This window comes from Astatotilapia calliptera, chromosome 15 (assembly GCF_964374335.1).
Source record: "Astatotilapia calliptera chromosome 15, fAstCal68.1, whole genome shotgun sequence".
Lineage (NCBI taxonomy): Eukaryota > Metazoa > Chordata > Actinopteri > Cichliformes > Cichlidae > Astatotilapia > Astatotilapia calliptera.
The window spans coordinates 22,519,059-22,531,430 of record NC_137436.1 but is presented as its reverse complement, the minus strand read 5'-3'; the positions used below and the strand labels follow the sequence as shown (position 1 = coordinate 22,531,430).

Here is a 12,372-nt window from a genome sequence, read left to right as displayed (position 1 = left end):
AGATATATTCAGATATCGATCTGTGCTTAATGGGCTTTTCTCTGCTTATAAAGTTGCACCTACTTTAGAAAGGCGGAATTTGATTTGGGTTTGTGGTAGCCTAGTTGAATATGATGTTAGTTTGTATCATAAGCTGAGATAAAGGTCACTCTGAAGACTGATGAGCATTGTCAACAGGTTTACTGACATTCAAAAGGGTAAAACTAAAAACAAGACAAAAAATACAGTCATGATATATATATATGTACAGCATAATATGCATTCATATATCACCCTGCTACTACATAGCATATGTCATATGTATAATTATGTAAACCTTTCAAACTACTACTGATGCTATCCCAGACGACCTCCAAAATCGCAGGTAACTAGCTTAACAAAAGGACTAGCTTTACAGCCAAATACTGCATTAGCGGACAACATATTGTACAAAAACAAAGTTGTAACTTATACTGTAAGTACATACCAGCGATACAACCATAAACAGAAGATGTGGACAGTGTTTTCTCCAACAGGACACCATAAACTGTGTGCCGATTAGTGATGTGCGGATCGATCCTGAAATATCGATTCCTCCGATACCAATCATTTATGAATCAATTCTCACATTAAAATAAAGATATTTTAGTAATTTAGAGTAAATTTGTAGTTCATCATTAACAGGAACACAGTGGAAAGAAACTATAACATTCGGATTGTCTACATTCAAAGGAACTACTTCCTCTTCCACCTTTCATAGTCATGTGCAAAATATGGCTGTATAAATGTCTCGCAGCCCCTTGACGTGCGCACTCACAACAATGGCTGAGCGTAATTGGAGTCATGTGCGGACTTATTTTACCTCCACAAACAGCTGAGCCGTGGTTTGCGATACATGTGGCAAAAAAGTGCTCCAAGAGTGAGGTGTTGTGGCCATACTAGGGAGACATTCAAAAGGGCTGTTGGGGGGATAAATACATTTTACAGGGTTTATTTATCGGATAAAATATGTTAAATGTCACCGTTATTATTGGCCGGCCCGGAAACAGCGATGGTGTCCAAATTCAGAGGCTGCTTCCACCTGAGGACCCGGCCTTTGCGGTCTAAAGAAAGCCGGGTAGTACGTCACAGGCTCCCTCGGTGGAGTGAAACTCTGCCGTCTGCTCCTTGCTATCTAAAATATAACCGGGCGCTGTTTAACCCAAGTAGCGAAAGACCGCGGGGGTTTAAAGACGATGTGTCGGTTTACACAGCTACATTCTCACCTGAAAATATGTTAATAGTTTTTTTGCGACCCAGAAAGAGAAATAAGAGTAATATTAAAACTAAGTAGCTGCCGTCATTGTTGGAAACTGGAATTGGCTGGGCAACACAATGAATTCTGCGATATGCTTTTTCAATTTTGTTGTCCAGGTGAAAAATCGGGAGAAATTCGGGAGAATGGTGGCTCCGGGAGATTTTCGGGAGAGGCACTGAAATTCCGTATTCTCACGGAAAAATTAGGAGGGTTGGCATGTATGGTTGTGGCAACACCACTAACCTTGTCAAACACCTCAGAGTAAATCATATCACAGAATATGAGGCGCGTATGTTGAGGTGAACTGAAGAGGAGGACAGGGACAGGTGCTGCTAGGGCGAGACAGACGTCTCTCACAGAGTCCTTTAGTGCTGCAGGCAGGCAAGGTGTTCAAGTAGCGCACAACTTCATTTTTTTTATTTCTATATGATGAACTCTGCATTATTAAGTGATAAGAACAAGTAATCTGATGTCCTGTAATCATTATGATGCTATAATTTCATACAATAAATAAAATAAGTTTTTGTACAAAGTATCGGTATCGGATCAGTATCGTCGATACCACCCTGAATATTACTTGGTATCAGATCGGAAAGGAAATCAGTCGTATCGCACATCACCAGTGCCGAAATGTTTCCCTTCTTTTTGCTTACTCGCTTTTCTTGACTGAGCCGACTTCCTGTTCAATAAAGTTTTTCAAAATAAAGCCGTTTCTAAAGTGCATTACTTGGAGCAACCACAGAGGGTGCTGCAAACACATAATGAATAATAAACTGACTCAGAATGATATTTTAGTGATACAACATTTCACAACTTTTAGTGATAACAGAACAGTATCACTTTTGGTCCCAATGAACAGTAATACTGCTCACTGGCGTTTTTCTTTGTTTCTTTTGTTTTTTGCTAAACTCTTTAGACAGATAAATAAATATACATATAAAACATTGCATTTATTAATTATTTGAGTTAATAAAACATTAAAACTTATATGAATTCAGTTTTCATATTTCGAAAGTATTTGCAAATGTCTAGGCCAAGTAAAATCACAATGCCATGCAATGATAACACAAGCTCTGCTTACTTATTTTAGGAGGATTTTTTTTTCTTTCACAAGAATAGACATTTGTTCAAAATAACTAGTAAGGTTCAGCTGTCTGATCAAGTTTGAATCACATCAGCAGGATGAATGCATTTAAATCCCTGTGAGATGCATCAGATTTAATATTACTATTGATATTAATATTAGTCACCTGCAGTTAGTCACGGGACTGAGGATTTATAAAGAGTTTACTAGGGGTAGGATGTGGCCTACTTTAAAAATTGTTAACTTCTTAAATGAGTCTGGATGCAGGGATATTTGGAAGGATTTGTTACATTGGTAAAATGGGCAAAATTTGAGATTTTGTATCTTCACCAGCGCACATCCCAGTATCCTTCTGAATTCATAAAAGGAATGAAGTAAAGTATGGTCTGCAGATTCTGACTGCCCTTGGTCATATGTATGGACTTTTTAATTTTCAGGTCATACTGTAATGTGTTATGTTAACACCATCAGTCAGTGTCTTTTATTCTATTGCTGGACTAATATTCATTGAAATAGGAACTAAAGGGCAGAAGTGTGCTTCTTTGCAGCCTTGGCTGGTAAGTTCACACTTCAACCTCGTCTCAAAATATGGTTGTTTATTACTCCAAAAACCACACACAGTGACTAAAACTAATGTGTGTGTGTGAATATGATAAAATATTTATAGTTAAATGAGTAATGATGCCATGATGATGTGATAGTTCCTTATTCTGGTAAAAGTTGCCACAATAGTCTTGCAATTTCCCTTATGTCCCATTTTCACAAAAATAACTCCACCTGTAATGAATACTCAAACAATATAGTAGGGGTTACCAATTTTTTAATTGCATTTTAAATTTTTGATATGAAAGACTTTATAAAATAAACACCTTTTATTCTCAAATTGTGGCATGGACAAATTTTTATGCTTATTCTTATAAATGGAATGAAATGATTTTAAAACACTGCAATGAAATGGGCAGTTTTTCTTGCTACATTAATACAATTTTCCATTCAAGCGACGTCACAGAGGTCAAAGAAAAAGATCCAGCAACTGCCTGCATCCATGAAAATTAATTAAGTTAAAAAAGTGAGAGAAAAAAAAAAAACTTATGGTACATAATCATAAGATGACCTGTATTAACTTTAACACATACTTCACTCCTGGTAAACAATCATGTGTGTAAGAAACACAAATACAGGTAAGAGGTACATGGCATGAGCATGTGAGTGAAAATCAAGTCCCCTTTAGGAAAAAAAGAAGTCATACAAAAAGAAAGAAAAAAAACTTGACTTTGTCCAAGTGAGCCTTAAACATCTGTAAAAAGTTAAAGTGTGCAAACATTGTGATGTGTGTGTACAACAGCGATTTCTCCTTTATGTCCTTGCTTTCACTGAAAAAGCTAAACTTCAAAAATTAATCTCTTTTCAACATACTTTCTTTTTTTTCTATTCAGCAAATAACACATAGCACACAAACATTGCTGTGACTCCGTTCTCTCCTCATTTAGACATCCTCACTTACTGCATGTTTACCTGCCTCTATTACCACATAATAGCACAAATCAATCATTCCCAGTGTCTGAGGCAGCAGGAATGACCAATTCATCCATGGATAAAATGTCTGATAGTAGCTCAACATCCAATTTACAATTTTCCAAATTCAAAAGCGAAACAATAAAATGTCTTTAGAAGATTTCAGGAGGTAGAAACAACAAATGCTTGGGGATTTTTTTTTCCTTCAATATAGTGACTTCAAAACAAATTATTTAATCAACTCACTCTAATCCTGGCATTTCATATAAAAATGAGGACAGCTGAGTTACTGATTCATTATAACAAAATTTTACATCACTGATTGTCAAAAAAACAAAACAACAAAACTGAAAATTGTTATTTTAATTTTACTGCCATGAAGTCCCTGAAACATTAATGTGTAGATGTACTTCAGATACTGTTTTGTAAACAGTTTTCTGGTGTGGGGACAAAAAAAAAAAATTAAGAAGAACAAAAAAGAAAAAAGGCTAAGTGCTCGGTGGACACAAAGAAAAAGCAAACTTAAAGTGTACACACTTTTTATATCAGTGCAATAAATTTAAAAAAAGAAAAGAAAAAGCACTTGGTGTGGATGCAGGATACTGACTTTCTGCAGCAGCTGGTTTGTGCGACTTTTCACATCGTCGTCATTATCTTGCTTTCACTGAGGCTTCAACAGCCCCGTCAGCATCACAGTCCCTGATTTGACTCTCGACTCTCCACCAGCTGGACCCGTGTTGAGGGAAGGGAAAGAACTTCAGCTAGCAGCTGTAACTTAAGGTCATGCCTTTTCTTTTCCCCCCCCCCATTTTTGATTAGTCCACTTTCCAAGCCTTTTGAAAGGTACACTGCCAGAACGTGGAAGTCCTCTCCTGTGCTCTAAGCTGGCTGGTGAATTCATCAAAGTGGCTGGTCAAGCTTTGGAACATCAAAACAAGGTGTCCTGCCCTTCCTGATTGCTCTAACTGATTTACACTGAAAACAGTCGCTTACATCCACTGTGCCTCATGCTGATGAAGCTGTAACAAAGTGCCTCAGTTCGCAGGGGGACTATTTTTTTTCTCTTTTCTGGAAAAACCTCAGTAACAAAACTAGAATCTCAGTTAAAATAACAAGAAAATATACACAAATGTGTGTTTACAATAGATTATGTACATTTACACAAGTGCTTTAAAAAGTCAAACACATGGCTGCCATTTCCAAAGTGTTCACAAAGAAAGTGCCGTCATCACTTTGCATGACGTAAACATCAGACACTGATTGTTTTGCTGCTGGAGGCGACTTCAGATCACTTTTGCACAATCTCACTAACTGAGTGACAAAAAACCTTTCAGTCATTTATCAGCTTACCAGAAGTCAGGAAGTATCTGATAAACATCTGACATACACAGCATGTCAGTCAGATTTCCAGCAACAACACAACGTGCACAAAATGTTCACAAATGCAGGCAGCATGTTGGCTAATGGGAAATTGTACTACAGTGAATAAAACTCCCTACATTGTATTGCAGTGTGTTAAAAGGGCCAAACTACATTTAACTTTCCATTTTAATTTTCCAATTGTGGGTATTAAAGGTTAATCGCAGAGCAGACACTATAGGTCAGCTCTGATTTGAAACTCCAAATTGTGGTCATGATGCATCCTGAACCTTCAGCAGTGACTTCAAATGAACAGTCATTTGCTCCCGGCTTTGGTTGCTCTTAATAGGCTCATCTTCTTCGACCCAGTGGCTGGGCGGTTTCGGTAAGACACTGGGTGAGGGTGGCTCACTGAACTTAGCTCCAGCATAGACCTTCTCACCATCTTTGAGGTATTCAGGTGCAGCTTCAGCAGGCAGTGCATTCACAATCTTTACGTTGTTGGAGGGGTGGAGGGGCTTTTTCTGCTCTTGAGCCTGATGGACGGAGGTGGGTTTATTAGGTGTGCTGTTATCTTTCTTCTTTGTGGGGTGAGCCACACCAGGTGTTTGGCTCTGCTTGGGCTTGTGGCTCCTGGTGTTCACATTATGGTTGGTCTGATCATGCTTAGGCAGGCTGCGGTTAGCTTGACCCCCTGGTTGTGCAGCCCCTCGCTCCAATCTGCCACCTTTAAATTTCAGCAGCTGCAAAACACAAAGTTTGAAATAAAACTGGATTAATATTCATTGAAATTTAAACTAAATGGCAGACGTCTGCTTCTTTGCAGACTTGGCTAGTAACTGACACTTCACCCTCTTGTCTAGATATGGTCATTTATTACTCCAAAACACACACGCACATCTCAGTGACCAAAATGTTAACACTGTGGTTAACTGATGTCATCGTGATGTCACAGTGGCTGTCTTATTAATCATAGTGTAGGGACCACAGTAGGGGATGTTTTTGACCTTACAAAAACATTTCCAGAGTGAGGTTGCTTGTAAAATGTGGGTTAAATGCATAGTTGGAAGCTCAAAATATCAGCATAGTTGCGTTTAGATAAAATCTTGGGTTTTAAAGGTTCTTTCGGCATCTTGGCTCAAGCTAAACAAAAACAAGAATTTGGAGACGTGATGAATAGGAAATAAGTGCAACATGGCTAACCATTTAATCACTTTTGTCCCCGCACCCCCCTCCAATCAGCCTTAGGAGCCAAAATTATCACTTAATTTAAATAGCATTTAATCAATTACTGAATGCTACAATCATAAAATCTGGAAACATTTGGCTTTGAAAACAAAATACAGTGGAACCCCGACTTATGAAATTAATTCGTTCCAGAGGGTCTTTCGTAAGTCAAAATTTTCCTAAGTCAAAGCACCTTTTTCCATCGCCTTTTGAGTGAGGCGATGCTGGCTGAAGACGAAGTTCTTGGTGGAGGAGGAGGTGGCGGAGGTTGAAGAAAGCATACGTATGCATGCATACACACGTGTACATGTACATAACATTATGGAATTTAATTTAATTTTTTAAAATTTTCTATTTTATCTATTTCGTTACGCGGGCATTTTGCTGTACCACGGGCAGAAATATTGTTGTTAAGTGCCTTCGTAACTTGAATTTTTTGTTAAATGGGGTCTTCCTAAGCCGGGGTTCCACTGTTATGTATATAAAAAAGTCGCACATTATCATCTTTTAGGTTTATGTGGTAAAGCTGATGTCAAAAAGTTGCTTATTTCTACCACCGGTATTTACACATCAACATTATGAGTCATTTGGACTCATCTGTGTGTACAATTATAACTTTTCTGCTTGAACAGTTTTTCTCTCACAGCTGCTGAGACAAACACACAGCCTGTAGTTTAGGTTTCACTTTTGGAGAAACTGACTTACTCGTCGACGCTTCAAACCTTCCTCATTTGTTATTATCTTCTGTGCTTGCATATCCAAATTCCCATCTGTTTATGTAGGCATGGTAATGTCTAAAGGAACGAATTTATTGACACCAATGTTTTGCATAAAAATCCAGTTGTTGACTGTTACAGACTCCTGATTTATTTATTTTTTTATTTTATTTTTTTTGGGGGGGGGGGGGGGGGGGGGTGTTTACATTTCACTATCAGAGTATAACCACAGTGTAGAAACAGAGTTTATACCCAAAGAGAAAAAGGAAAAGAAATACAAAAGACTCGGGTGTGTTGAAGACCCACTGCCAGTTAGATGATGTCATTATTTTGTAATAACCTGATAAGCTTGGGGGCGTAGTATTGCGATAGACTGAACAGTTTCATACTTGTTTTCACCCACCCCGTCAAATTGCTACACACAGCAACACCCTGTTTTCTGATATTCTTAAACATGCAGGTTTTCTCCTGACTCAAAACAAGCCATTTAACCACAACTGATCCGCTTTGATAGTTTGTGTTACTATAAGTAACAGAAACAATTTAGCTTGAGTAAAACGAAAGTTTGAAGTTTGAAGGAAAATATGATTAAAACTGTTGCTAATACAGTCCAGGTGATTTTCCTTTGGTGGAGGCCCAAACAAAGCTTAGGCAGGAACCAAACATTTTTAATAAGCAGGAACAACATTGCACATTTATATTAACGCCAAAAAGTCCGTCTGTTAAAGCAATACACTTCCTATACCAAAAACATGTTTTCATTGTCTTTTTTGTGGACTCTCCCATCTGCATTTATCTGACAGGCAAGCCTGCCATCCATGCGTAATTGGGAACATTTTTTCCTCGCTAATCAGCGGGTGAAAGAGGAACAAAGACTCGACTCACGTCACCTTCAGGAGAAAGAGTGGTAACTGCGTCAGTTAAAAACGCCTCAGGCACAACAACTGGGTTTCAGCCCAATTAGTTTTGTATGGGTATCTTTACGTGTACTTTTACATGAGTCTGCATGTACTTCTACACAAATACTTTAATATACACATGGCTGTAGACACTGAATTTTCATTAAATGTTTGGATTATAAAATATAATGAACAACCAATTTTACCAAATTTAACAGTATGCCAGAGAAACAAACCTTAAAATAAAATATATTAAAGCTTATTAGACGTTTTGTACTTTCTGAAGGCAACCGATATGATCATACACTTTGTGGATCATAGTTTATTTTCCCATTATGGTTTTAATAGCCTTTGTTCAACTTGCTACAGGTTTACTTGTCAGTTCAGCACCAAGCCCGTGCAGAGCTGCAGTGCAGCTGTAATCTGTACCTCTTTCCTGGCTCCATGTTTGAGGGGATGGAGGGTGAGCACGGTCTCACCGGGCTCGGTTCCGACCTGAGATGCGGGTCTGTGACCAGTCGAGGCCGTCAGGGTGTTGTTGTTGCTGTGGTGGTGGTGGTCCGACAGGCGGCTGTTGGGGCAGTTTCTCGGGGGTTTGTGGTGGTGCAGCGGCGCTGCGTTCCGCAGCTTCCTTCCGCCTTTCTTCAGCAGAACCTGCTTCGTTTTGTTCGTCACATCGCTGCTGGAAATCAGCGATATCGGGTTGTTATTTTCGACGTTGCCGATGTTGGCTTCATCGCCATAAGCGGTAGATCCGTCCAACATGTCTCTGAAGTGGCGAAAACATAAACAGGCTGTCTAATTCCTCCGCGGCTGTTGTTTTAGCTAACAACGTCACAGGCTAACAGTTAGCTACCAATTAGCTAAGTGGATAATTCGCTTTCCTTTTTTCGAGCTGCCCTCACACAGAAAACAAATACTTAACGAATTTAACGTTAAAGTATATCAACGGAAGCTCCAGTGTGGAAACTTAAAAGGTTTTTTTCAGTTATTGCTGCCGCTAAACAATGGATGACACGTCGTGCAAAATGAGCCTGTCAAAGCAGAAGTGGCAGAGAGCTTAAGTTACCCATAATAAAATACGTCACTTCCGGTAGAACCTTTCAAAGCAAAACGACTAACTGTGCATCCGTCAAAGTACAAAAGGGCATTCAGACTCAAACGAGAATTTCTGCGAGAAAGGTTTGATTTTTGACCCTTAACGTATACACCCCACCCTAATTTATTAATAATGAAATGATGAAATTAATATTTTAACCAAAAAATCTAATAACATTGGTAACCCATATAAAATACAATATTAATGTAATAATTAAGTATCAGCATTTAATAACACTTGGAGGAAAAGTCAGAACGGTAGAAATCATAACATAAGGTGACATGGAGTGCAGATATTGGTATATTTTGCAGAAAATCTCCTTAACTTCCGGTATTTGTCTGTTGTAGTGATGGGTCGTTCGCGAACGAAATGGCTCTTAGAGCCGACTCTTTGACGTGAACGACGAGAGCCGGCTCCTTATCGCGAGCCGTGACGGCTCGTGGTTTTTTTTTTTTTTTCTCTCAGCCTCTGTCTCGCACTTTTTTCCGCTTCACTCTGCACGCGAGCCTTGTGCTTTACGCTGGGCAGAGGGGGGAGGGGCGGTAGTTACACTCAGTAGCACAGGAACAGAGCCAGAGAGAGAGAAAGAGAGCCAGGGACAACAACGTCACATTAGAAAGGTATAGTAATCATCCACAACTATTTTCGGTTGCAGATGATAAAGGATTCAGAAAGTGCGGATTCATGCGGGCCCATATGACAGAATGTGCATGTTCTTTTTGTTTTCATATTATAATTTATATTTAATTGTGTTTTGCAGTGTTTTGTGTTGTTTTCACTTTAAATTTGTAAAAGGAAACAGCTGAAAATTTAAATAGTTAAAAGTTGAAATGTGAATAGTTGATTTTTGTATTATATGATTTATTTATTACATTTTATGTGGCGTGAATAAATAAAAGTATATTTACAGTGGTCCCTAGAGACAAAGCACATACAAACTTCAAATCACGTACGAACTCTGAAGCATGTACAAACTCCAAAACACGTAAAAACTCCAAAACACGTAAAAACACGTACAAACTCCGAAGCACGTAAAAACTCAAAACACTTACAAAAGACAACAGAAGTGCTCCAGGATGCTGGGCGCAGTGTTTAGCTTTTGTTATCTTGTGGCTACACAATCCAGCAAGTACCCAACGACCGGATTTGGTGTGTGATAGTAACAGGTAGATGAACTTTTTTTTAAATTATTTGAATATATTTGAGTGCCTGTGTATAAATACACAAACAATACACACATGCTTTCAATTGTGTAATTTAAGTGATCTAGTAGCTCTGCTTTGGAAGTTCAGTTCATGCTAGAAATGTGTTTTGGAGTTTGTACGTGTTTTCAGAATCAATCAGAATCAGAATACTTTATTGATCCCTGGGGGAAATTATTTTTTGTTACAGTGCTCCATTTTAAACCAACATTAAGACAAGACAGACAATACACTAAGAATAGTACAATATATACATATATATACATACATACATAAGTCACTCATAAATAAATAGTCGGAAAAGAAACATGTGTAGTTGTAGCAGTAAACAGTGTGTTAAGTGGATGCGTTGTACAGGGAGATGGCCACAGGCAGGAAAGATTTCCTGTGTCGTTCAGTGGTGCTTTTCGGTAATCTCAGTCTCTCACTGAACGTGCTCCTGTGACTGACCAGCATGTCATGGAGAGGGTGGGAGGTGTTATCCAACATTGTCTTTATCTTGGACAGCATCCGCCTCTCCGACACCACCTTGAGGGTGTCCAGCTCCATCCCCACAACATTGCTGGCCTTACGGATTAGTTTATTAAGTCTGTTGGCATCTGCGACCCTCAGCCTGCTCCCCCAGCATGCAACAGCATAGAGGATTTTGTCTCTAGGGGCCACCGCATATATTTATATATAAACATATATAAATAAAACCACTTTTTTACGTTAGTAATTCCTTTTGTGCATAATTTTATATTATTGTGAATAATAAATTAATTAAAGCAACAAAACAACCTGAAGAGCCGGTTCGGAGCCGAAAGAGCCGGCTCTTTTTAGTGAGCCGAGCCGAAAGAGCCGGCTCTCTAAAAAGAGCCGGAAATCCCATCACTAGTCTGTTGAACTGGATGTTTTGCTACTTCCGGGGTCCGTGTTTCCAGTAAGGGGCGTGTCAGACCGCATCCTGCCAGTGACGTTTTATTCTGAGTTCCTCTGTTTTTTTATTTGGTTATGTCTTTCAAAGGCGGAGCATTAATGTAATATAAGAAAAGCAAAATAAATAATTTCAGCTGCAGTGGGCAGGGCTTATGTTGCCAGTGCAGTTAGTAGGCTGTTTGTTGTTGTCATGTGACAGACTACAAACGGACCTGTAGAAACCTGCACCCTGCTCTGATGTTCTTGGGGGATGTCTGACTTGAAGTTTCCTTCTTCCTGAAATTTAGACATCAAACATTAATTTCTCTGATTAATAAGAGGTCTCCGATCTCATTAAAGTCTTCTCTGTATCACTGTGTTTGAAATACTATGGATGAAGACACATATTAATTTATTAATTTATATAACCCCTGTCAATAATAGATAAGCTTTTAAATATTTCACAATGAAAAAAAACAAACCGAATGAATTAAAGGTATACCTTTAACGGTCCGTCAGTGACGCCTTGTGGTAAAGAAATGAACTGCACTGCATGAGCGCCCACTTTCCTTAGCCGGAGCAGCTTTCAAGAGTGAGCAAAACAACCCCTGTGAGATTTCGTGAGGAATTTTGAGTGCTCTATTTTTATGTCCTGTTAGACTACCCTTGTTATATTTGATTGTATATTTTTAAAGTTACTTCTTTTACTTGTAAGATTATATTTAGACAGATGTACATATGTACGGTTTATGGGGATTCCTGGTGCAGCTAATAACACCTAAAAACAAATGTTTGACATCCTTGTGGAACGCCATGTAGCGTGCATCTAGGATTATCTAAATGGACACAGTTTAACATTATTGACTTAAGTCTGCTTATGTATTAAATAAACAACAAAATAAATAATTTAAGTACATCTCCTCCTATATACTCAATATACCCACGACCTCAACAAGAAGTCTAACGCAAGAGAGAAAAATGACTACACAATAACCACAGAATACATGCATTTCAATTCATGGTACTGCTAATATTTTTCCAGCATTTTTCCAGCGCCATCAACGGCGCTGCTGTGGAGAGAGTGAGCAGCTTCCGGTT

The 12,372-nt window shown here is 38.7% G+C and overlaps 1 protein-coding gene across 1 annotated transcript; it reads right to left on the bottom strand.

The window, feature by feature from the left end:
* Positions 1–3,163: 3,163 nt before the first annotated feature.
* Positions 3,164–9,268, bottom strand: LOC113006760 (proline-rich nuclear receptor coactivator 1-like). Its single transcript, XM_026142921.2, has 2 exons — positions 8,506–9,268; positions 3,164–5,977 (listed from the first exon to the last, which is right to left on the bottom strand). The coding sequence occupies exons 1-2, from the start codon at positions 8,839–8,841 to the stop codon at positions 5,507–5,509; spliced, it is 807 nt and encodes a 268-aa protein (XP_025998706.1). The 5' UTR covers positions 8,842–9,268; the 3' UTR covers positions 3,164–5,506.
* Positions 9,269–12,372: the final 3,104 nt, after the last annotated feature.

Coding starts and splice junctions, on each gene's coding strand:
- LOC113006760 (XM_026142921.2), bottom strand. CDS start 8,841: ATGTTGGACGGATCTACCGCTTATGGCGATGAAGCCAACATCGGCAAC. Junction 5,978..8,505: donor AACATGGAGCCAGGAAAGAG/GTACAGATTACA, acceptor TGTGTTTTGCAG/CTGCTGAAATTTAAAGGTGG.